Genomic DNA, 27,046 nt, shown 5'->3' with positions numbered 1-27,046 from the left:
TGTTTAGTCCTCTTTTTGGTCATTTTGAATCCGTGTTTGTTACTGTTGTTTAACTTTAATATGAGAGGAGACTTTTTGTCGCAACACATTTATGTGAATCATAATGAACCCTTAAGTAATTGCATTTTTACACAATTTAGAATCCTCTAGAGAATATAAGAGACATTTGAATCAGACTGGTATGTAAATGTATTACTTTACCATATGGGAATCACATGTTTCTTCTGTGCTGTTGTAGTATCATGAGGGACATTACAAAGCAGAGAATCCTAATGATTCTACACACGCTTCGTGTGCATATGTTATATTTATCTTATTAAATATATGCGCAGTCATTAGCTTTCTGCAAACTTTAGAGAAACATGACTCTCCAGAGTCAAGGCTTTTAGGAACATGATACACTTACGCATCCATCCAGAAACAAGAATATTGAAAAATCCTATTAAGAAAATTGTAGACCAGGATTTACAGTACAAAGAAGAATAAGAAATAATTGTAAGCCAGATCGTCCAGATCCATTCCATATTTTTGGAAAGAGATTAAAACATAATTAAAAATGTATTTTCCTGATTACAGACGCAACCATGCCGACACAAAGATGTTCCCCTGTGTTCATTATAGTAGGACATCAGCGGAAATAAATTTACGAGACAAGATTTTTTTCTAAATCAGGAATTTGTTTTACACTCCGGCAAATACATTGAATCTTGCAGTATGCTAGAATTAGAAGTATTAACTGTGCAGATGCACGACTGTAGTTTGATTTGACCAGCTGGAGTTTTTGGAGCTCTGCTAGTGACACGACTGAGTTTTCTCTGCCACAACAGATGTTAACAACAATTAAAGCTCCCAGCAACTCTAATTTAGGGTGCCCTATCTTTCTCAGTGTAAAGAGAGGAGAGGGCAGGGGGAACAAAGACAATGACAGCAGCAGCAGAAGCAGCAGTAGACCAGAAGTGTCCCACGCGGACCCAGAAAGAGTTCAATGCTGTCAAGGCTCTAGAGCAGGGGTGTCAAACTCATTTCAGGTTCGGGCCAGATACTGCCCAGTTCGACCAAACGATGACGATCGGTTCTGATAGATGTGCACACACAGTGAAAATGAACTCATACTATAACTTACTTATTATAATTTCAAACACAAGAATTACGGCTTGGTGAAATACACTGAAACCAGATGAAAATAATTACAAGAATGATTCAACAGGGTGAAAAATAAATGTAGGATTATTTAATCTTTCTTGTACTCCTTTATTTTATTCAGGCAAAATGCATTTACTGCCATACTATTTGTTTTAATGGTTTTTATTTGTTTATGGTTTTAATAAAGGATAAATCAGACATTGAATCCCTTTAGTGCCCTTTAGTGAATAGATGTTTCGAAATTCCCCTGCTGTCTCTCGAAGCTCTGCGCTCTCGCTAAGTGAACTATAATAAAACTTTGGTCCCTTGGTGGGCTTCGTGTGCCATGAGCTCCGTGAGCCTCTCCAGCCTGTACCGTGTTCCATGTTTTATTTATTTATATCTGGTAACGTGAATGCGATGCCGTCTATTTGAAACCCAAATACAAGATGCCCGCGCAATCCTGCTGACATGTCACTGCACGTGAGCAGGTACCTTGGAACCAATGGCGAAATACGCAGCGCTTTTTACGGGCTCAGCGAAAGCTCTCTGTTGCGGTTTCGCATCCATGAAAAAAAAAGAAGAACTCTGCACAATTGCACCAAAAATATGACGAAAAAGGAATCAACTTACCGGCTCCGCTGATCGGCTGAAATCAGGCTGATGGGAGACGGCTGTGCGAGAGGACGGTGCGTGCGCTCATTGAGGTACACGCGCTGGTCAGTTTGAATGTGGACCCCGTGGTACACCAGTGCGTCTCTCTCTCTCTCTCTCTCTCTGTCTCTCTCTCTCTCTCTCTCTCTCTCTCAGATCAGTCCCGGTGAGCGGTGCATTGAGGAGGAGCTGAGGAGGGAGGAGGGATAGAAAGCAGATTAAAAGTCGTTACAAAGATTTAGCCTTCACTAGCTATTCAATTATATTCCATTCTAAAACATACACTTGTACAAGTAAAATCCCTTTGTGAAGCTCCACACACTATTAAATATTATTACTATTATTATCACATACAAAATGTATGTTGTAGCTTCATACATATCCACCTGTGATAATGTGTTATATATTTGAATTTTTAGTCTATAACATTGGATAATATTCAAATATGTTCCTGATCTTGAAAGTAACCCAATCGCAGGAAGGAAGTACTTCAACATTTTAATTGAGTACAGCACTCGTTTATTATACTGAAATATCACAACACAATTCAGATGGTGCAGAAATCGGCTTCTTCCTATGGAATGCCGTTTTAGTCAAAATTAAATAAATGACCAAATACACGGTAATGCATAATGACACAGCATTTCATGATAAATAAATGAATAAATACACGGTAATGCATAATGACACGTACTCGGTAATGCATAATGACACGTACTCGGTAATGCATAATGACACGTACTCGGTAATGCATAATGACACGGTACTCGGTAATGCATAATGACACGTACTCGGTAATGCATAATGACACGTACTCGGTAATGCATAATGACACGGTACTCGGTAATGCATAATGACACAGCATTTCATTTCACGTTCTTATATGCAAATCAGGGGGCGTGGCTATCTATCACATTCAGAACAGACGACAGAGCCGTGTGCCGTCGACACCGCTAGCGAACGCGGAAGCACCCCCCCCCCCTAGCATGCTAGCATTAGCGGATCAAATCGATCAACATGGGTTATCTGCAGATACTATTTTGACACATATTGAGGGTTTTTTGGAAATACTAGGGCTTGCGGTTCCCACTTCGGCAGCTCTAGACTGCGGTCAACTCAGGCGACACTCGGATATCCGTGGTCAACTCAGCCGACACTTGAATTTTAGTGCACGTTTATGCTGACAATTACGGTATTGAGCAAGTAACCGGACCAAACTTTGAGAAATTGTACCGTAAATGTCAGCATAAACGTGCACTAAAATTCAAGTGTCGGCTGAGTTGACCACGGATATCCGAGTGTCGCCTGAGTTGACCGCAGTCTAGAGCTGCCGAAGTGGGAACCGCAAGCCCTAGTATTTCCAAAAAACCCTCAATATGTGTCAAAATAGTATCTGCAGATAACCCATGTTGATCGATTTGATCCGCTAATGCTAGCATGCTAGGGGGGGGGGGGTGCTTCCGCGTTCGCTAGCGGTGTCGACGGCACACGGCTCTGTCGTCTGTTCTGAATGTGATAGATAGCCACGCCCCCTGATTTGCATATAAGAACGTGAAATGAAATGCTGTGTCATTATGCATTACCGAGTACCGTGTCATTATGCATTACCGAGTACGTGTCATTATGCATTACCGAGTACGTGTCATTATGCATTACCGAGTACCGTGTCATTATGCATTACCGAGTACGTGTCATTATGCATTACCGAGTACGTGTCATTATGCATTACCGAGTACGTGTCATTATGCATTACCGTGTATTTATTCATTTATTTATCATGAAATGCTGTGTCATTATGCATTACCGTGTATTTGGTCATTTATTTAATTTTGACTAAAACGGCATTCCATATCTTCCCTCTCAATTCTCAAAATGTCTTGGTAGGAAAATAAGAAAGTGTAAAGGACAATTTCCACAAAGGAACCCTATTTAAATAAAAAATCAAATGTATCACTGATTGAACCAGTAAGAACTCATGGACATAAGGTTCAACAAAAACAACAATTTCAAAATGTCCAAAGTGTACTCAAGTTCCTTACCTGGTGCTTAGTGACCGTTCATCCACTGATCCATGACACATATTTTTCAGTAATATATATATTGTTGTTGATTAGGAAATAAAAAGGAAACAATATTTTATCCTCTTACATTTTTTCGATGTGTGCTGATATATCAAAAAAGGCCAAACTATTGGCCATGATAAGGCTTAAACAGTTAAATTACAGCCTCACTCTGTCCCACCACCTCTGCTCCTGTTTATCTGCAGGTAATTGGGATTTCGGTTGGTAATGAGCTAAACAAAAACACAAAGATCTGGAGTTCCAGCCCATGCATCCATAGGCAGCCAAGTTCAGGTGGAAGCCTTCACTCTCAAGTTGGAGTGAGATTGCCATCTGCTGGCCATGTATATTTGAATGTCCATGAACTATGATCTACTGGCCACTAATCTCTCAGCTCTTTGTCCCTCTGTGCTTTACCCGCTGGGATATTGAGGTAAGCAGACCAGCAACGTTTAAAAACATTTTCTGGATGTTGGACTGTCTATAACAATCATTGAGTATCCCATCTCTGAAGGATTGTAGCTCAATTCCCCACGACACCAGTTCTAAGAATTTAAGAAACACCATTGTGACTTTTAAGTCTGGACTTCAGGGCTGTCGCTGAGGGAGTCGGGTGAAGAGCGACAGAGCTAGTACACATGACTTTCCCCATGTCCTGACAACCAAAAGTCAACTATGACCTAATTTACCGTACTTGTTATTAACTTGCTACTAAACTGCCTTCCCTGACTGGTTGCACAGTTACATATTCAATATAGCACAAACCTTTTCAAAACCTAACCAGGTTCGACACTGGAGCAGGTTTGTACGGTCAAATGTTGCTGTAGTTTCGACGGGCCCTAGTCTATTATACTAGTTAGTAAGCGTGAAAATTTAAGATATTTAGATATCAGAAATATTTTTGCTTGCTCTTCCTTAGGCTATTGGAAATACCTTGGAGAGGGATTTCTCTCAGAGATATGACCAGGAAAAAAATGAATGTTCCCTGGGTATTCTGTTAAGTGGGCTTGAAAAAAAAGTTACCATATCCTTCAACTAATTTGTTTATTCTGCGTTTTTATAGTCGTTGGTTGTCATATCTTGCATTGTAATTTAATTTTGTATTTAATTTTAAGACATGTCTCTGGTCTTATAATGGTGTTAATAAAAGTGTGGATGTAATGAGGTATTCGTCCTGGCAGCTGAGCCCTTGAAAACCAAAGATTTAACAGCCTTTTTATCTGTCAATCATCTATATAATTAGATAAAATAATTAGAGTTATGCCTTGTCTCAGCTGATGACCTTTTTTATTTGCCAATTATATGTTATTGCTTGCATTCATAAAGACTGCAGATCAATCAGTGAATTACTGTCTTTCCTTTCTGACCATTTTGTAAAAAAAAAATATTACATTTAGAACATTTGTAATATGTATCATATCATTTGCTGCCCTATGCTCCAGATTGAACCGGTAATCAGACCAAACAGAAGTTTCGTCACTTTCTTGTAACTCAATCGGTCTTTATCGATTCATATCCAATGAACTTTAAGCAGAACGCCTGATGGAAGAAATTCAACCAGATAGCAAAGGTAGAGTAATCTCAGCATCTGTCACTGTTGCATTTGCCTGCAGATGCATGCTGCTGATTGGACGTCCTGGAAAGAACATGTAGGAAAGATCAGATCTGCCTGAATATGATTAATGACTAACAGCAAGGCTGATGAGGACTCAACAATAAAACAGGCCGGGAACTCCATCATTACAGGTTGGCTCTGTCAGTTAGAGTTAAGCCGTTTACATTAAGGTAAATACACAGATTATTCTGTAACGTTAATGCAATTCATTCATAGAGGTTTAATGAAGCCTGCTTCAAGGCCTCAACCATTTTGCCAACCCTAACCCTAACCCCTAACCCTAACCCAACCAAAAAGCCAAGGATCGCACGCCTTGACCTCTTCAAGTCTTTTGAACGGCTAGTCCTGTCCCAGCCAATTACCCACACTGACCCACTCCTGGAACAAAAAACACATCCATTGAAGAGCATGCCATGAAATACGACAGATTCCACAAAAAATGTTCTAAAAATTGTCATAAACTCTTCATAACGGTTCCATCGTATACTACGTTTTGAATGGGTAATCGCATAATATGTCAAAACATATGGTCACCTCTGGTTAGATGGTGAACAGGGTTGTCCTTCAATCAGAGCATTGCTGGTTGGATTCCCGGCTCCGCTAACCCATGTTAAAGACCAGTCGAGCTGCTGCATTCTGGATGAGCTGCAGAGGTCGAATGGCGGTAGCAGGGAGACCTGCCAGGAGAGAGTTACAATGGTCCAGTCGGGAGATGACAAGAGCCTGAATCAGTACCCGTGCCGCCTTCTGACTGAGAAGGGGTCGTATTCTCCTGATGTTGTAGAGCGTGTATCTACAGGATTTTATTGTCGCTATAATGTTGGGCATCAGGGAGAGTTGGCTGTCAAGTGTCACGCCGAGGTTCCTAGCAGTCAAAGTGGGCGTTAACACAGAGTTGCCAAAATTAGCTGTCAGGTCCTCAAAAGGAGAATCTTTCCCCAGAAAGAGAAGCAGTTCAGTCTTGTCTGGGTTGATTTTTAGATGGTGAGTGGACATCCACTGAGAGTCAGTCAGTGTCCTAGTGAGGGAAGGAGAGAATTAGTTGGGTGTCATCGGCATAGCTGTGGTAGGAGAAGCTATGCTTTCTCCTAGCTATGCTTTCTCCTACCACTTTTCCAAACATCATGACCAGTTCAACCTTGACCACAGATCTTAGAAATTGACTAACCAGCTTTTGATCTGCACATGATACTTAATTTTTAGTTATTTTTGTCATGTGTTGATACATTGTATTGCTTAAAAAGGCTAATGTTGAAGCCTTTTAAGCACTTTGTTTGTTTGAAGGTTCAGCTCAAGTCTAGAAGACCCTAGAAGTCATGATCAGATGAACATGAATCAGAATAAGTTCAAGTATTGCACTTCTTTAGCATACCACCCAAACATCCACTAGAATGCAGGAAATTATATCTACTCAAACCAAAATGTCCTGTGGTTGGACCTTCAGCTATGTCTTTGCTTACAGAATGTAATGTTGTCCATCTCCAGTAGGCCGCCCCTATCAACAACTTTGGGCCCTACAAACCATCAGATTGCAGGGCACAACATGGGCACAACGCAACATGAATCACAATTCCTTGATACTTGAGCCACCAATATGTGTGGCTGCGTGGCGGCACAATTTCCGTCACCCCCAATAAAATCTCACTCCAAGGTTTTTTGAAAAGTTGGCAGATCTGAGTTAATTAAAGAGAGGAACGGCCAGTGACTCAAAGAGAAGTCTATATATATATTGATATCTCCACTTTCCTTGGTTACCATGGTTTCCTTATTTTGGTTTATGACGGAACTCGGACAGAGTTCAGGAAAGCCACGGCAGCAGTTCAATTTAGATTTAGATTTAGATTTGTGCCGTGGAAGGAGATCCAGAACTGTGAGAGAGAGTAGCCAGCCTGGCCACTCATTCGACGATCGGTTCGGGTGCTGAGCCCGCCTCGCCAACACCGTGATGAGGACGACGAGTGAGTTGTTTCTTTTGTGTGCACTTTGGTGCAAAGTAGCCATTTTGTTTGAGGCCTCACCGCTACCCAACTTCGAAACAGGCCTGCACAGTTCATCTGACAACCGGTTGGGTACCCACCATTATTGTTATATATTAGTAATTTAGGTTATAAAAATAGGTTTGACAGAGTTGTTGTGTGTGAGTGTGTATGCTAATCAGATGCTATGCTTGCGTATGTGCTAATAGCATGCTAGGATATGCTACATCCCCACGCACACTCCGCTCTGCATCTGCCAACCTGCTTGTTCCTCCCTCACTGAGAGAAAAGCACTCGGCGAGATCGCAACTCTTTGCTGTCCTGGCTCCCAGATGGTCCCAGAATGGCTTATTTGATCTTGTTTCTTGTTCTTCTGAGTTTGTATCTCTATGGTTGAAATGCACTTATTGTAAGTCGCTTTGGATAAACGCGTCAGCTAAATGACATGTAATGTAATAATGTAATATAATGTAATATTGGGCCCTGTTCCTCGTACGTGGTTCAACTAAGTCGATCAAATGTTCCATTAGATTTGATATAAATATATTTATATTGTAATATATCTATCCTTTATTATAATACATTTATGATATGATATTAATTATATTTATATTGTATATATATATATATAATAGTTACAATATGGTACTTATATATCATATACTGAATTTACAGAATTGTATGAATAAAATAATGTAAAAACTGTTAAACTGTTAATAAATGTGAAATATTGAACTGCAAAGTTCTTTTTTTTCCTTTTTCCTTTTTTCCATACTGATTGGCTGGCCCTACTAAAGAAACATTCCACCAGCCACCACTGGAGGGAGTGGGGGGGTGGGTTGGGGCTTGTTTTAAATAGGTTTTCTCTCTTCCCCGCTCTCTTCCGCTCTAAGACAAAGAAAGGCAATGTCAAAGGGTAGAAAATCAAATCCTCCCAGTTTCGATGATGATGAATGTTTCCGGTGCAGCATCAAGATCTGCTGCTGATTGTGTCGCTCTGAGATAAGCACGAAATTAGCAGCATCAGCAAAATTTTCTGGAAGCGTACTTATGGAGCCAGTTGTATGTGTGTGTGTGTGTGTGTGTGTGTAAGATGCCACACAGAGCCACATCTAAGGAAAGATAGGAGATATAATGAACAGATACAAGCCTCTCCGCACTGCTCTACAATCCACAGGGACACACAGACGGCACAAGCCAAGCCGGATTTCTGCTAGTCTTTTTATTTTAATTTGTTCAGTATTGGAGTTTCATGGTCCAAATAATGGCACAACACTGCGTTACAGTTTCTCTCTTTGGGTACAACCGACTAACACAGACGTTAAAATGATTCCTCTAAAAATTTGACTAAAGTACACACAGACACACAAAGTCTCTTTCTCTGTCACAGGCGCTCAGCACAAAAACTCAATCATACACACAGAAAACACACTTACTGCACTCACATTGATCTCTCAAACACCCGCACGCACATGCAGCCACCCATTCACAATAGAATACATTCTGAGGAAGAAGAAAACAACAGTCAATTATACATTTTAGAGCATTTCATATTATTTTTCCATGTTGAACAGTGCCCACCTCAAACAGGAAGTAGGCCGTACCATGACTTGTCTGTGTGGCAGCTATTTGGCAAGGCGTGGAACGACAGGATGCTTTTATATGGGGAACCTATGTGGTGATCGTGTGACCTCACTGACATTTGAAATTACAGCTAGAGAGATTCGTTTAACGGGGGATTTTGTATAGTTTCGCAACATTTTTTAAATCAGATTTAATATCCCTAACTGTGATTGACTCATTGCCATGCAGGAACATCTTGTGGTTTTGCAAGCCCATTTATTAGAAATATTTTACATAACTTGTTTTAATTTAGCTTCCTGTCTCATTTCAATTTGGTGCACCATGAAAAAAAAGATAAGGCTGGCCTGAACCAACTTTTTGTTTAAATCTAAGCAGATGTTGTTGGATAGATTCCAAATAGTCCCCAAGAAAATATTATGGTATCGTACATTTCCTGCAAGATTTGAATGCCAAACCCTTTTTATTCAGATGTTTTGGCATGGTGAAGAAGATCAATTGGAGACAAGGTTCATGATGGGTCAAACAAACAAAATGCTTTCACCCAGGAGACTGTTATTGTCTTGTGCAAAATCTGGTGTTAATGCGTATTTATTAACTTTAATAAATTGAAACCAGTGGCAAAAATACTTAATAAAATATCAAAAATTTGTAGTAAATAGGCTTAAACATACAAAACCTCCAGGATGCTCCATTAATGTTTAATCAACTAAGCTTTGATGAAACTCCAGATGAGCACTGACACATTGTTATGTTCCTCCTGCCCAGTTCAGTTTCTAGAGAAGCTTCATCACCAATAGGGATTATTACATTTGCATTTCTTTTATAATCATCTTTCAGCTAAGGCTTGCTTCTCAAGGAGCAACACAACACACAGATAAAGTTCACTGGTCCACAGTTGACTTGCTGCGAGTGCGATGGACACTGAGAGGATATGCCTCTCATCTCTACATTCACCTCCACACCAACGCCCCAGTCATAACACGTGTATGATTCCCAACTCCAGCCGCAATGTGCAGATACAGAGCCAATCTTCAATACATGGTTAACAATTTCATAGACATATTAGTAGTATCGGCAATGACACAGAACCATTTGGTTGGGTTATAAAGGTAGAGCACAGCATACAAACTATAATTCCTGTTTAATAGAAAGAGACTGCATCGGGGTAGATGCGGATGTGTTGTATTTGTTTTAAGAAACGGACATATAGTGTCTGTATTTAAGTAGTGCCATCATATAAGAAGCTTTAATAAAGATGCTTCTTCTCTCTGGCAGCTGTAGGACGTGGATGGGAGAAGCAGGACTAGCGGTGATTTGATCTATTGCCGACACCGTTTTTCATTAGTTTAACGTACGAGATGTCGACGCTTCAGCAGAACGGTTGTTTCTCACTGTGTGAGTGAATGGGACTTGAAGCTCTACTGTTACTGAGAGAAAGTGGGGTCACAGCAAGCTACAGAGTGCGGGGGACACAGCTGTCTTTCTCTCTCTAAATTTAAAGACGACACACACACACACACACACACACAAAAAAGTAACAAATACGCAACTTAGATCTTATTTTTTTTCTACAGTTTACAATATAAAATTCAAGTGCAATTAAAGTTCCAAATATTAGTTACATCACATACATTTCTCTCTAAAGTAATTAGCTGTCTCTTGCAGGTAGTTTGTTTCATCTTGTTATATATCTTCTTCTTTTTTATTTAAAAAACAAATACAATATAGACTTTCTGATTTGCCCCATTTAATCTCCGCCCTCTGAAGGCGTAATGGTTTCTCCACTTTTCACATTTCTTTCAAATTTCCGTTTTAAAAATAGGTTTTAAGTGCACCGATTGTTTTTCTCATCCCTGTCTCTTGCACATCGCGGCCAATGACGACATCTAAATTCAGAATACATCCATGTACACTATATGGGCCGATATGTCTCAACACATTGCGCACGTACACCCGTGTGTGGTCCAAACGAGAGCGCACAAATCTTGCACACCCGTGCGGTACAAAGTTGTGAATTGGGCCTCTGCAAGTTCTGACATGTTCAGTATAAATATTAGAAAAACAAAAACAACAACAGCAACAACAATGAAAACCAAGCAGAGAACATGAGAGGAGTTATTGTTGGTAAATGAATGTTAGGGACTTGAGCAGAAAGTTTATGATGTGCTGAACGAGGGTTTGACCGACATTGGGTTGTGAAACATCCCTTTCGCTGAATACCACTTCATGACATATATCCAGCACTAGCTTAGCTTAGCTTGGGACCAGTAAGGACCAGGTGGTCCCAATAAATCACACAATATGCTACACGTTACTTACTGACCTTCAGCTGGTGAGCTGATTTAGTTTCCCTCTGTGTTCTTCACGCTGTGTGCTTTAGGCTGTTGTTCATTTCTAACATACAGACACGAGAGCAATATCAATCTGCCTGATCAGCTTTTCAGCTGGTCGCTAACAAATGTGTTGGGAAACTATAATAGCCATTATATCATCTGAAAAACAGGTTTCCTTTTAAATGCTTATCCTCAGTGAGAACCAATTTTTATATTATTATATGTCTTGCTTTAACTGGACATTAAGAGGAAATTAAGTGAATGTTTGCTATGTTTGTCTGATGGGCTTTATATATATATTCTTTGGATTTGGTTGAAAAGTACTCATTTTGTATTCAATAGTCGATTACAACTTGCAACAACAATTAAAACCTTAACTGAAATGCCATAATACCAAAACTAAGAAAAAGGTCAAATTAAAGAAACAATATATACACACTAATATATATCTTCTTATGCTACGTTATAAAAACATTAATACCGGCCTGCAAAAGCCCATACAGGTCAAACCTTACATGAAAAGTTTGCCTGATATCAAAGAAAAGTAATTGACACGTTACACTTTGTTTCCATCGTCAGTCAGACATCCCCTCGACTGAAACCAATTTTCTGAGGGATTGTTTCACCCCGAAGCATTCACTGGAGACCGACATTGTGCCTGAACTGTATTTGTTGACGCTGGTGCGTCACCATGCCAAAATACTGATTCAAAGAGTGGAGTGAAAGCTGTCAGTTAATAGTGTGTTAAACTGATTAAATGGGCTAAAGATGAGGAAAGGCATCATGTGACTAACTGGATCGAGGAACAAAACGGCAAAAGGAAGATTAGTAATAGAACGGGTACATTAATGTATTGATCCAGGCTGAGAGAAATACACAGGGAAAAGGGGAGGGGTGAGACCATTTAGGTTAATGGGTTTGGAATGACGGGCGGCTTTTAACAAAAAGGTGAAGGGTCCCAGTCTATTTGTACGGCCTCAGGAACCTTGTGACTTTGGAGCGCAGCAGCTTGATGAAGGAGCGGGGAAACATCTCTTTGGACTCCTGTGCCGTATACCTGAAGTAGTTCTGGGGGTGGGCCAACACGTCAAACAGGGCCTTTATCAGCTTCTTGTCCTGTAGGGAGGGACACACGAACAGAGAGTGTCATCCCCCTACACCAATTATGTGAGAGGAGTTAAAAGTCCAGCTGATGTCTATACCTTCAGTATCTCCTGGTGGTTCTCGGAGGCATAGAGCCTGCCATCTCGCACAATGTCCTCTATCAGCTGCTGGTAGTCCTCTGGAACATAACAGCTTTTATAAGTATATACAGTGGTAGAAGGCAGTACACAAGTTATGATTGTCCGAGGTGATTTCATCCAACGTGAGTATATGGGGCAGTTAAAGTTGACTCACCATCGTACGTGACGTATGGAACTTGGAACCCTTTGCCACTGTTTCCCTCGTTGGACTTAAACTGAATCCAGAGCTTTCGGGATCTAGAGGTGAAGGCGATTGGCCGCTCATAGGTCTGACACGTCTCATAGGTCGTGATTGATGTGGGAAGGGCTGCAAGAATGGCCAGATGTTAGAATAGTTCTTCTAATCCTTATGATTCAACAGGACAAAGCATGTCGTTACACATTCAGTAGCTGAGTTCAGTTTATTTTGACAGGAAAACGTTGCAGAACCAAAATGTATCACTGAAAGCCCTATGAGAATGTTCACTTTGAGTAAGCATCTCTCACCTTTGAGATGAGGAACACAGCTCATGAAGACGCCCCTTTTTGTGTGCTACGGGTGCTGTGTGAGGTGTGCCCTAATGCAGCTGAGCCTAATACTGAGAAGTTTTGTAGGGGTTCTCTGTCATTTGTTTAAAAATCCTTGTTTTTCTCCTGTTTGATGTCTAGGTAGGAGGTTCAGTATTGTTTATCTTTATCTCGATAGTTAGTTGGGGGTTTCTGTTTATTGTTTTTGAATGACCCACTTTACTCCATCAATGACCCATTTTACTACCAGAATGACCCACTATACTAGTTGACTGACCAACTGTCACATGACTGACCCCCTATACTACACGACTGACCCACTATGTTCCATGACTGACCCACTTTATTCCATGACTATGCACTTGCACATGCCCTCCTATATTGTATTGAATGAGGACGTCCTTTTCACTCCACTTCTGTCTCTATGGCCAACCCGGCCGCGTGGCAACTAACATGTTTTGAATAAACCAATAAATCAGTGGCAAGCAGACCAGGACAATGCAACTCCTTAAATTGATCAGTTATGTTTGCCTTAAATAATCACTTATTATGATAAGATATGATCACTTATTTCTTTACCGCTCTTTCTCATGACTAGCACGTCCCCGCACTCATCCTCCATGGGGAGGAAGATTTCCGGTACCACGATAAGAATCCGCCGCTTGTGGGGCGGGTTGATGGTCCAGACACAGTCCACGTTGGATGGGTAGTCGCCAGGGTAGTTGGGAGACTCTATGTAGCCTGTATATTCTCCCAGCTCACCTCCACACAGCTGGTCTGAAGGCAAAATAAATGAGACGCTTAGCAATATATCTCCTTTCCATACAACAGCACCATTATCTGAAAAATGTACCGCTATACTTGAAGCATATTCAGTTTGGGCCTTAGTGCCAACCGTGCGGTTAAATAATGCGGTTAAATAATGTATATGTTGAGAAGTGTTACTTTTGCAGTGAGATACGTTAGTGGCTCCATCAAAGTCAGTGGTTGTGTTTCCCGGGCAAGTGATGCAGTAGTTCTGCCCAAACTCCGATTGGTAGGTTCCCCCTGGGCAGCGGATACAGCGGTGCGTAGTGGAGTTGTAGTAATGTCCAGGAGCGCAGTGCACTGAGGAGTAACAGGAGGCACACAGGGTTAACCGCAAAGATTCAAATGAATGTGGATAAAAAATAACCCCATTCCTAGATTTCAAATCGGTTTTCATCAGACTGATGGAAACTGCTGACAAATGGTTTGTGTCAATGCAAAAGCAATCATGTCGACAGTTGGCAAAGTGGGGATGCATTCGGGACACCTCTGCATGCTCACGTTTGTGTGTGCGTTTTTCCCCATAAACGTAAACGTCTTGGGCCCCCGAATTGTGGTTTAAAATGACATCTACTTTGCACAAGTTGTTTCTGTCCAAACCAAAGTGACGGAGTAAAGCTTCAGCCCCAACTAACAACATACATTTAACCTGTATTTAGAATGAGTCCCAATTGAAAAAGGACATTACAAGCATTTTGAAAGAGATCAATTGCCTGAAAAGAATGTTGCCCGGCAATAAATTACAGTGTCATTAGCATAGAAGTGAAAGTTAGCATCCAACAGGCTTTGTCCCAAATGATTTATATGAAACATTAAATAAAAGTTGATCTAATACAAAGCCTTGTAGCACACCTTTGCAGACAGTTTAGAGTAATATCTGAGGATAGAGCCTCATATTTGATACACTCAGACCTATCCTCAAGGTAGCTTGAACCAAGTGACTGCTTGCTCTGAGAGCCCTGAGTTGAGAAGCCTTAAAACATCATGGTCAACTGTCAAATGCTTCAGACAGATCAATAAACAGTGATGCCAATGTTGCCTCTTGTCAAGAGCGACAGAAATTTAATGTATTACTTTTAATGCAGCTGTAACAAAGGTTTTTCTTTGCTAAAGTCTGACTGATAAAATGACATTGGTGCATAAGACCTCCCTAAATTGTTTGCTCACAAGAACTTCAAGATTACCGTAAAAAAACGACTTAGCAACTAAACTGTGTAGAAACACACGCGCATATAGAGATGCGCACAATATGCGCACAATATGACACCAAGCCTCACCTTTGGCCTCGCAGTCCCTGAAGGACACTGATCCTTCATACTTGGTCATGAGACCTCCTCCGCAGAGGAAGCAAAGGACACGGCCTGGTTCTGTCTGGTAGGAGCCCAGCTGACAGGGCTGGCATGGATGGAACCCGTCGGCGGAGAAGTGGCCCGCTGGACACTGGCCTGAGGGAAGGACACAAGAAAGTTGTTATTCTCTCTTTTCCTCGTTTAACGTACCTGAGAGCTTAACGTCCCTCTAAGAATATGGGAACTGAACATGTCCGAGAGTTTTGAAATCTTAGCTCCCAGCAAAGAGCTTTGTCACTGAACACACAAACATGGTCTGTGGCGCTCTCTTGTGGCAACAGCCCAGGTTCACAGTGTATGAACAGCCACTGGGTGGGGCCAGCGCAACATCTTTTTACATCCAATGAGTGTGTGTTGTCTATGGAGAGAACACTCCTTTTATTGCACATGCACGGCAGTTCTGTACTTTTAAATGAATTCAAATGAATAAAAAAAATCCAGAAATAACAAAGAAGTCAGTAAAAACATCTAATAACCTACAATGGGCTGTGAACTGAATTTGAAGAATCCCCTGTGTCTTCATATGATCAATAATACAGAAAAAAATGTCAGTACGGTTGGAGGAAGAATAAAAGATCTGAGTTTTCAAAATGACTGCGATGATGGCGCGATGAGTTACCTCCGCACTGGGACACGTTCCTGGCTCCGGCGATTCCCTGTCCTTCAGTACTGGGACACGGCTCACAGGACAGCTGACCCCCCGTGTCCTGGTAGGTCCCAGTGGGACACTGGACACACTGCTGCTGCTCCCCGCTGTAGAACGTCCCCAAGCTGCAGCTCACTGAGGAGAAGGTTTGTAGGAATACGTTCAGTGATCTTCCTCATCGTGACAGGCCGCACACGAACTCACAAGTAGCCAAAACTGCAGACTCACCACACTTGCCGTCCCGGAGGACTTGTCCCGTGCTGCAGGCCTCGGCTCCTTCCAGTACCCGGGACGGTTTCTGGGCCACCTCGTACTCCGTCCCAGAGAACTGGATGTAGAACTGCTGCTTGTTGATGGACTTCCTGAGCGTCCGCATGGCGCTCTGCAGCTTCTGCTTCATCCTTTCCCGTACGCAGTCCACATTGCAAACGTCTGAGGCAAACATCCAAAAACAAACTGACTAATCGATTGACGAATGCTGTTATGGGTGGTTCTCTTTGCGCCAAATGAATGTATATTGTTTTAATCCAAGTGGAGAAAGACCAAACGGGTAAGAAATGATAGAGGTAAACGGGTCAAACATCCCACCTGAAGCCTCCTCCTCCTTCATCTCCATCTCAAACTCGGCCGTGATGTGTGAAACCTCTTTCGAGGGAGATTTGCGTCCTCGTCGTCGCTTCTTAGACGAGTCGCACTTGAGGTTGACAAAAGTTACATGGCAGTCGTCGGTGCAGGGGAACTGGCCTCCTGAGAGGAAGAGTCTTTTTTTTTAGAAAATAAACGAGTGTGTGTAAAACACTTGGTAACGAAGTAGAAGCTGTGTACCTTGTAGGCTCTGCCTGGATGAATCTCTGTGTTTCTCCTTGTTGCGGGGTCTCAGGTGACACTTGGCGTCTTTGATCTTAAACCTGGCCTTCTGTTTGATGGGCGGGGCCAACGTGTCTGGATTAGTACACAGCAGAAAGAAAAGACTGTTAAACTTCATGACTACAGGTAGGCAAGTCTACATTTGTATCATCCTTTGACCTTTGTCAATTGGTTATGTAATATAACATATCATGCTCATTTTCAGATTCATGCTTGTATACTCATACTCATGTTTTGTGTTTTTACAGCAAAATGTTTACTTTTTCTCATACTGTCTGTCTGAATGTACCTGTGTTCACCCGCTGTCCAATATGCTCTGTTTTAGCTTTTGTTTCTCCCTAATAAGGCCCAGTGGGACCTCTGGGGGCCAAAATAGGGCGCGGTGTGTTTTAATTGGTCCGTGTGGAGAACTAAAGATCCCGAGCTGCTGTCCGACAATTTTAGCTTTGTAGCACAATTGTTTATTCATCATCCGGGTATCTGTTTTGTACCCCAGGAATTAGATTACAAACCCTGCTTCGAACTTTGATGAGGACTTCATCGTCGTCAGACTGACAGTGGAAGGATTTTTGATTGAGGTTCAACTTTTCCCATCAGTGAACCGTAAAACCCATGCAGGGTGTAATGAAATAATCCTCCTGTTATATATAGCTACATGACTTTAACTCAACTCATCCGTTTATTTTATGTACCGATTATTACTATTATTATTTGATCATTTATTATATACTTGTTGTTTACCAGGAACATGTTTATCACCTTTAAATGTTTTGCTAATTACATATACAGTATACTTAAGATCATAACATCCTCATTACTGTATGAAGAATTCCTCAAGCCTTCCATACCGGCACAGGTGGGTAAGGCCGTGGTGGCGTTTCTCTTCTGCGGAGCTTTCCCAAGCTGGACGGGCACGCCGCAGCTCAGTGTGTAGCTGTTCTCCGAGTCTGTTGGGAAACACACACGCGCATGAGTCCGCAGCGTGAGAAGACAAATCCGACATGGCGATGAGCGCTTAGGGCGGCACAGCAGAGTATGCGACCTGGTCCTCACATTCCATCCCACGTTGGAGTTGTATGAGTGTTGCCCTTGGCGATGGGCTAAACATGCAGGATTAATAAGAACTTTACAAATGCCGTATTCAGAATTGATGGCCCAAAGGAAATTCTGCTAACCTCAAATCTCCATTGACCAAACCAGATGAAAGATCTATGAATCCTTTTTTCTATCTTCATGCACACAAACATAAAAAGACACTTTTCGAATGGGGAATAAGGGATGAAATCATAATAGCAAGATTATTAAATAAGAGCTATGGCTGAATCAAGCCACAGGAATTTGCATGGCTCTCTACCCCTGAACTTAATACGCTCTCCAAAAAGACAGAAAAACAAATATTTCACTGCGTGCTTGATCGCTATCCTTTATTCTCACACCGCGCCGGCCAAGTTAAACGGAGCAAAGGCATGGCTGCGGAAAAAAGAAGGCTGCATTAAAGAATGTAATCGATTAGCAGATGTCTGTTAAGTACAATGTCAGGAGGAGAGACCGGGGCTGCCTGCCAACAGGAGAGGCTGAGAGGCAGTGAGAAAAACACATCAGTCTGAATTAAGACTCCCCAGAGGATGCAACACATACATAGACAAAAAGAGCGAGAGCCCCCATCGAGCATTGTGACATCTACAGGGTGGTAAAGCTGCAAGTGTGTGCCATCACCACCAGAGGAAAGCAGCATGCGAAGGAAACAACTCATCTACAGGTCAAGGCCATTTTAGAGGGATTTCCAGCAGCAGAATATATTTCATCTGCTGGGTCACCAACTCTGTGACTTTCCTGATTCATAGAATGGAAACCACAGTATTTCTCTGTTGAAGCAAAGATGAAGAGCAATCCAAAAATATTCACATACTCATCTTTCTTTTTACATCTAACAAAATCTACTTCACACTGTGACCACTTCCACTTACTGTTACAGAATCCCTATCCTGATCTAGACATCAAGGTGCCAAATGTGATTAATACTATGAAGAAAAAAAAGAGTTATGAGAACAATATATAAAACATCAGTGACCTACCTGGAATACACCTCAGAACTGAGATACAGTGTCCTTAATTACAGTCTGTGTTGTGACTCTGTGACCTTCCTCGTCATATTCCCTTTGAGCTGTGGGTACTGAACAATACTTAATAATTGACTTATCTAATTAATGTACAATTGTTTTAAAACATAAAAGTTATGCTTTTTGGAAAGGTATAAGGAGGATGAACTGTACTGATATTTGTTTTTGTCTGTTTATTATATAACGGGCCGCATAATTATTGCTTTTCTTTATTAATATATTCATTTTTAATACATCAATGAAATTGCTGTTCTGTTGAAATGTACCTGCGAGGAAGAGAGCGTTGGAGGGGCAGGAAAGCGAGCAGACCTCTTCCCCTACGCTCTTGGTACATGTCAGCTGGGCTCGGGGTGCTGGCTTCCCATTAGGCAGACACTTCACCGCCTCTGAGGAATACAAAGAGTCACATCACCACAACAACCACCTGTACACACACACACAAAAGTGCACTTGGCCACTTGGCCTGACTCAAGGAACCCACTATGGGCGGATCCCCCCCCCACACACACACACACACACACACACACACAGAGCTGGTGCCTACCGATGCAATCTTTCTTGTTCCAGTGGAGCTTCTGTCCAGGCGGACACACACACTCGTAGCCCCCCTGGGTGTTTATGCAGCCGTACTCACAGCTCCCGTTGCTGATGCTGCACTCATCAATGTCTGAAGCACAGGAAGCGTTATGGTCAATGTATGAATCATAAGAGGTTGTAGACACAGGCAGGAAATAAGATGTGGATGATGGACATGTAAGGGACATTGGTAAAGTGAGAAATAGCATAAACTATCATCATACAAATGGAAAATACTCTTTTTAAACATTCAGATATTTTTTTAAATGGAGTCAAGCAAAAATCATCCTGGTAAAAGATAATAATTAAATCCTCGCAAAATTGTTTTCACACATGAAAACAGAAGCGAAAAACAATTAGAAAGAGGTTAGCACAGTGGTGTGGTGGTTAGCACTGGTCCTGGGTTCAAAACCCCCCAGAGGCCTTTCTGTGTGGATTTTGCATGTTCTCTGTGTGTCTGTGAGGGTACTCCCCTGGACTCTGGCTTCCTCCCACACTCTCTGGGGGTTACGTCACTTGGTGACTCTAAATTGCCCATGAGTGTGTGTGACTAACTGCCAGTCCTAGGTGTATCCGTAGGATTGTTGTGTTAGACTGTTTTAGCTTTACATTACAATGGTAACTGAGTTTATGTGTCTGACACTTGCTCCACCATTCCATCAGTGACCTCAGTACTAAGACCAGGACACACACAACTGTGCTGAGCAACAGGTGTGTGACCAGCAGGCCAGGAACACATTATACACACAGACTCACACCGTATGCATATGATTATGCAGGAACACACACGCAGAAAACCAAAGAGACTCAGAGGAACAACTGTGAGAGCAGCTGGCTCCAATCGCTCAGTTACCCCTCACCTTTACGTTCCCTTTTCAGACCCACACACACACACGCACGCACGCACACACACGCACACACGCGGCTGAGTCGGTTTGCAGCGGCTTCTCACCTCCACAGTGAGTGAGTCCGTACAGGATGTGGCCCTTGTGGCAAAGGCACTCAAAGCTGCCGGGGTAGTTGACGCAGATGTGGTCACATGTTCTCTCAAAGGAGCATTCATCAATGTCTAAGGGGGAAAGGGGAGATTCAATAGGTGAGATATACATGAGACAGGGATCTCTGGAGACATTGCCCTCAGTTACTCAGTAGCCCATGTAATGGTGAGCCAGGATGTACAAGGCTTTTGTTAAAGAAGTAAAGTGACTTAACATCAGTATAAAAAACAACAAGGTTATATTTGAAATTGCATGCTAACCTTACCAAGTATGAGTACCAATGCTTTGATAATAGGGCAGACAGTGTCAAAAGCGTTCCTGCTTTGCATAATGATCAAACACATTTGAGGGTATCTGCATCAGTTCAGATGAATATTTTAGCCTCACAAGCTGCCGATGCTCCGTCAGGGGTTCAGAAACGGCATTACGGGTGTTGGATTCAAAACACGTTAATGGAACCGTGAACTGAGCTGCAGTCCAGGTTCAATTCAGCCCACTGGTTTTGTCCCGCTGGACAGGTCAGGCGGACCAGGGGCTTACGGATATGAAAACGTAATGACTCATTACGACTCACCAAAGACTAAAGAGGCCTTTCCATTACTCACAGTACACAGTATAGGAAATCAATACATGAGTGGCACACTAAACTATGAAAAAAGACACTTGACACATTCACATTAATCTGTGTCCACGTGTCTGTGTGTGCGCCACGGAATATTATTAACTCAACAGGGATGAAGGCCAGTGCTTTTCAGCTCACCGGGTTTATTTCAGGCATTACAGGGGCTAAAAATACGACATGTCATAATGGAGTTTGTCAGGTCGAGGAAGTTGTTAAGGTTCTGGCTCAGTACATATTCCAGGCATCTTTTAGTGTGGGCACTGTGGGAAATAGTTTGCCTGCAGAGCTCATGTAAGCTAAACTCTGCACATTCTTTGAAATAATATCTTGTATGATGTGATCCTCTGTGAGGTATGATGAAGGGACAGGGAGACACACATGCTTCATTTTAAGAAGAGAAGGACCAACTTATGCAAATATGGCAAATAATTCATCTCTCTGCTTTGGTTTCTATGGCAGTTATGGGAAAGTACACTGGAAAGTATTACTAGGAGCTACTTTCTCTGGAAAAACTCACCGGTACAGAAAGAGCTGGCAAATCAAGCTTTATATTTCTAAGGTCACATTAATGACAAACCGCCTAGGGGTCGGTGGATTGCACCACACTCGGTAGCTATTGGCTCGCGTGGTACGGTGACAATGGTTTGTCAGAAACCTGCACTGACGTTGTAGTCAGGGAAACAACACTTAACACCACTTTATTTAAGATACTCAGTTGATGTGACACACTTACCCACACAAGTTCACACTGTGGTTTCAGGCCGGGGGCCAAAACGCCTCTGTTTTCAACAACAATATTTTTGTGCATGTCCGTTACTGCAGCAACATGTAACCAGGAATCTGCCTTTAGATAAACCAACATTCCCGCTATAACACAAGGCTACTAGATTTACCTGCAGATTCTGCGTGGCCTTTTGTCTTTTAAGCATTTAAGCAAACAGGTTAATGGGGTAGAACAATTTGTATGTTTAAAAATGCAAATGGGTCTATAACTACAGTAGATGACAGCAAAGAAGGAGCGTTCTGAAACAAGCCGGTTTGGTTGCTATGGTGCAGCATTGTTCAGGTTTTGATTGATTGATTATTTATAGAAACAGTAGTCCTTTAAGTTGAATATGACAACAAAGTCCCGACAATATAAAAATGGGAACAAAAGTAATATCATCATTTTTCTTGGGTTATAATGTTTAAATACAAATATGTTTGATTGCGTCAGAAGTTCTCAACGCCTGAAGCCCTGCTGAGCAGGATAATCACCAGCCACTACGACTGTGCTTGGTAATACCAGTACTAGAGCTGAAAATGCTGTCTGCTGGGTGATGCTGTGAGCCCAACGACACAATGAGAATCTTTGTAGATGACAGCTGCCCATCACTTACCTTGGCACGTCCGTTCATCGGTAAGTAGTTTATGGCCTTTCTGGCAGCTGCAGTCGAAGGAGCCCACCGTGTTCCTGCAGAAGTGATCGCAGCCTCCGTTGTTCTCCTGGCATTCGTCAATGTCTGGGAGGAGAAACAGAAAGGGCCACCAGTTAAAGGCATACTTTTATGTCAAAACTCAAAGGGGCTATAGGAAAGACCCACCAAGTCACATTTCATATCTTGGAAGTATTGCTTTTGGAAATTTTCTATTGGTCTAATCTCTCCTTTAAACGTGTCTCACAATGGTGTGTGTACGGAAATTGAACGTTTAGTGTCTTTATCATCCATCAGGCCTCCAACGGGCAGCATGTTCATTGTCTGGAATGCTGGATAACTGGAACTAAAGGAGCCAGGCTAAAGGGGAGACATATACTGTATATTAGTTAAAGGTGGCCGATGGCCAAGAAGAGGGCTGATCGCTTTATATCCAAAAAGTTGGTACAGGACTTGAATATCAACTTGACCATCATTCAACTCCTTGTGATCATGGTTTGACAATTCACACAACGTGGTTGATGTTAACTTTGATCTTGAAAAATAAAAAAAGCATGTTCCATGTCAACAAAAATAGAATTTCAAACATATTTGGCAAGCATTCATTTATAGCACACAACTCCCATGTTAATCTTTTACAGTTGCGTACTGTTTTTTCCATTTGATTGATTTTGGCAATCGTTTCCCACTGTCATTTTGATCAACTTCGTATCAATACAATTTGAAAAGAAAGTAGAGAAAGTAGTGGGGAAGCAACGTCATTTTTCAATCATGCCCAAAATAAAGAGGTGATACCAGTTAATTTTCCTCCATTCAGATTGATTTATATCTCATTTGTAGGAAATGCTTGTAAAATGCTTTGTACCCTTAACTGGCAAACAAATCAACCAACTCAGTGAAAAACACTGTTTGGTTTTAAGAATTTGATTTTAACAATTATTAAAAACTGTTTGAGAAGGTGTGACAATGCAAGGAACATTAATGATGGTCCCATTGTAAAACAAACGTAGATATATCTAGTTCAGGTGTGGCGCAAGCCATATAGAGGCAGACATTCTAAAAAATATATACAATCGATGTAACCGCCTAGAGGCCGCTTCTTGATCTAGAAAACTCCAAATATCCAGCCTACAGCTCCCTGAACCAAAAACTGCTGAATCATGTCGGTCACTGGCTTTTTCATACAAATACCTTTTGCTGCCCCTTATCTCTTATATATAAAGTCTTCCCTACCCAGATATGTTTTTCTTTCCATTTGTCACTAGGAAAAAACTTTTTTTCTAGAAGAGGAGGGATCCGCTAGGAAAGACTTCCAATGTGTAGAGGTGAAGGTGGAGGACAATAATGAGAGGAGCAGGAGCAAAAGAGGAGTGAGAGGGGACCATAGTCTAGCAAATTACACAGGCTAAGCCCTTTTTGATTGGCGCTCTAAGTGATGAAAACTGAGGGATTAACACCTAAGCCCTTGAGCTGGGAAATAAGTCCAGCAAGACAACACAGAGACATGGGAAAGGAGGAGAAAGGGGGAGAAGTTGGAGGAGGAAGGTGGAGAAGATTAGAGACGGAAGAAGAGAAATGGAAAAGAAGTCAGTCAAATTGTTCTGGTGTACAAACGTAAAAAAAAAAAAGAGTCAAATTCACGTTCACATGCTTGGTCGATAAAGCGAATTCTGATACAACACAATCCTACGTACACATCTTTAACCCAACATCACCGGGGAATAATTCAGTCACCACAGTTTCAAGGTGGGCACCCAAGATGAGTGAAATGTCAATTGTAAAATACAGTCACACTGGCATCCAATTATCTTCAGCAACGGCAGTAAATAGTGCTCATGAAATGTGTTTTATGACGTCAGAGTTAAAGTGACCTTTGATCTACTGGAGATGAGGCTTTCCTGAGTCCCAGGGGATGTCTGTGCCAGATGTAATGAAATTCAATGCAGGTAATCCTGAGGTATCACAATCATGAGAATCAGTTGGACCCAAGGTTAAATAAAAAAAATTATCTCAATGCATTCATAAGATAATGCGCTTTGAAAAAATTAGGCCTCACCCAAGCACCGGCTGTAAATTGCTCAAAAATTAAATCTGGTAAGGTTAGTACTAATAATACAGGCCATATCTCAATTGAGACTTCTAATGATGTCACGGTTTGGTTCTTCTTCCTGTTTTATTTTGTAGTTTCATGTCTCTTGTGTCCCTGGGTTAGCTTCACTTCCTGCCTTGTCCTGTGATTGCCTGATTGTTTCCACCTGTGTCCAATCACCTGCAACTCCCTAGTGTATTTAAGCCCTGTGTGCCTGTTGTTGCGTCATTGTCTACGTCATGCTGTCGGTTTTGCATGTCTGCCTTTGTTTGGATTTTAAGAGCACTTTTTTGAAACTCTGCGTTTGAGTCCTGCCTCCCTCCGCACCAGCAGCAACTCCTCTGACAAATGAATTGAAACGGATTCGAAAATATTCCATTTTGATCATGATGTAATGTTCATTAATTTGATCTTCCATTTTCATACTTTTGCAATAGCTTTACTGGCTCCATTTATATAAATGTACAATTGTTGTCATGTTTAGATTTGACTTCTTTTTGAGAATTGTTTCGCTGACAGCAGTTGCAGAACAGAAATATTCAACATAAATAAATAGCATACAACTAAATATTTAGAAAAAGTAACTGCTGCCTTGGTGGGCAAATTTTAGGCTGGGCCTGATCATTTGTTTTGTTGCATAAATAAACCTAAAAGCAAAGTCTTGTTTTGACAAGACACTATATATGTAATTACCGCAAATTGTCCCAGAGACCATCAAAACAACAATAGAGGGGTTACAAGAGTGCCAAAGGGCCACTAACTGGTCAGCAGTGGACGAGGAGGGAGTGAGAGCGCGTTGGTAGCTTCATCAATTCAGACCCTGCACTTAACAAGGTCAAGAGAAGGTACCGAGAGGACAGAGAGGTCCAGTCAGCACACTGACTCAAACAGCCCTTGTAAAACAGCGAATAACTAAGCCGCTGTGTTTTTCCGTCAGGGTAGACTCTGGCCTTCCTGGCCTGATCCTCTTGCTCCCTATCCTCAGGGAGCTTCTCCTGAATGAACCCTTCATCTAAATATGGAGCAGATACAGGAATCCACAATGAACTGGCGGTAGAAATGTAGTAAACTACGTGTCCCGCTGTGCCCTGTCAGCAGCCTTTTAGAGGGACTGTCCCTTAATTTGGGTGAGACGGATATCCCCATTTGCAACGCCTTTTGATGTTGTACGTTTCTTCTTATCGGTCTCTCGTTATTAATTTATTCCCAGTTTCGCTTCGCATTGTCTATTAACTCATGTCTAACCGCCAGCGCCATCTGCCAAAGGATTCAAATCAATCATGGTCATCTTCCTGTTCTTTTTCTTTGATGTGATGACAGTAGCTGGTAGGGCTGATCTCTATCTGTGAAGAGGGAAGTCTTTTTTGCCCTCCTGGTCACCTCCTCAAGTTAAACACACCCTGCAATTACCAACATTGACACTTCTTTTCAGGACGGGTTATAAATTGATCTTTTCTTCCATTTTTGTGATTCTTGAAGGTATCAGGTGAGAAATGGCACCGGAACAACTTCAGGAGTTGAGTTGAAACTCTGGTTTGAATGTGTGAGCTGATATAGTAAGTTTGTGGTATGCACAGGGGCGAATTTAATGCTTTACTGTAAATTCCATGGTACACTGTTGACGATTTTATAATTAAGTATCTGAAGGGGCAGTATAAGTTCACTCTAGCCCAGGGGTGGGCAATTCATTCTCCCAAGGGGCTGCATGAGAAATTGGGACGAACCAATAGGCTTAACTTAATTCTGCTCAAATTGTATTGTCCAAAAAATAATCTAAAAGTCTATATGTAGACATTAAGGTGCAAGGGTGATTGGGGGGGAGGGGGTATGGGAAAGGGGATGGTGGGGGTTGAGTGGGTTGACCGCTAGAGGGTAGAAACTGTTCCTGAGTCTGCTGGTCCTGGAACGGAGGTTCCTGGACCCCAGAGGGAAGGAGGGCAAACAGACCGTGGCTGGGGTGTGTGGTAATCCGGATGATGCTGCGTGCTCTCCGCAGGCAGAGCTTGAGGTGAATGGAATTAATGCAGTAGTTCGCAGCCTGACGCAAAGCACTTCCTATACCAAACTGCGATGCATTTCGTTAGGATGCTTTAAATGGTGCAGCGGTAGAAGGTAACCAGGATATGAGGTGATATGTGGATCTCCTCAGGACGAAGAAACGCGGGTGTGGCTTCTTGACCGGTGCTGAGGTGTCCAAGAGAGTGCCTCGAAGATGTGGAAACCCAGACACCTTAAAGCTGGTTTGATGTGGATGGGAATGTGCATGCAGCCTTTGGTCTTCCTGAAGTACACAAAAAGCTCCTTTGTCTTTGCATATTTTGAGGGCAAGGTTGTTGTTGGCGCACCACAGCACCTCCTCCCTGTCGCGCTAATCCATTATTGTTATTGATGAGGCCCAACAAACTTGTCTGCAAACTTGATGATGGTGTTGGAACCATGTACGAGCGTGCAGTCGAGGGTGA

The 27,046-nt window shown here is 42.0% G+C and overlaps 2 protein-coding genes across 3 annotated transcripts in view; both read right to left on the bottom strand.

Annotated features, from left to right (window-relative positions):
* Positions 1–1,902, bottom strand: part of mpped1 (metallophosphoesterase domain containing 1) — a 61,567-nt gene extending 59,665 nt beyond the window's left edge. Inside the window, exon 1 of the mRNA XM_037461197.2 lies at positions 1,756–1,902. The gene's annotated coding sequence lies outside the window, so the exon portion shown is untranslated. The remainder of the gene's footprint in view (positions 1–1,755) is intronic.
* A 6,732-nt stretch (positions 1,903–8,634) lies between these two features.
* scube1 (signal peptide, CUB domain, EGF-like 1) overlaps positions 8,635–27,046 on the bottom strand; it is a 76,674-nt gene continuing 58,262 nt past the window's right edge. For both annotated transcript variants that reach the window (XM_037460779.2, XM_037460780.2), the window contains 15 exons: positions 22,460–22,582; positions 20,413–20,529; positions 19,429–19,551; positions 19,151–19,270; positions 17,613–17,711; positions 16,723–16,839; positions 16,486–16,644; positions 16,126–16,329; positions 15,871–16,032; positions 15,180–15,347; positions 14,041–14,202; positions 13,675–13,872; positions 12,743–12,895; positions 12,547–12,626; positions 8,635–12,460 (listed from right to left, as the gene is read on the bottom strand). In XM_037460779.2, coding sequence (XP_037316676.1) covers positions 12,308–12,460; positions 12,547–12,626; positions 12,743–12,895; positions 13,675–13,872; positions 14,041–14,202; positions 15,180–15,347; positions 15,871–16,032; positions 16,126–16,329; positions 16,486–16,644; positions 16,723–16,839; positions 17,613–17,711; positions 19,151–19,270; positions 19,429–19,551; positions 20,413–20,529; positions 22,460–22,582 — 2,138 coding nt within the window. In that variant the 3' untranslated portion in view covers positions 8,635–12,307. The remainder of the gene's footprint in view (positions 12,461–12,546; positions 12,627–12,742; positions 12,896–13,674; positions 13,873–14,040; positions 14,203–15,179; positions 15,348–15,870; positions 16,033–16,125; positions 16,330–16,485; positions 16,645–16,722; positions 16,840–17,612; positions 17,712–19,150; positions 19,271–19,428; positions 19,552–20,412; positions 20,530–22,459; positions 22,583–27,046) is intronic.

This window comes from Pungitius pungitius, chromosome 2, assembly GCF_949316345.1.
Source record: "Pungitius pungitius chromosome 2, fPunPun2.1, whole genome shotgun sequence".
NCBI lineage: Eukaryota > Metazoa > Chordata > Actinopteri > Perciformes > Gasterosteidae > Pungitius > Pungitius pungitius.
This window is presented reverse-complemented; position numbering and strand designations above follow the sequence as displayed.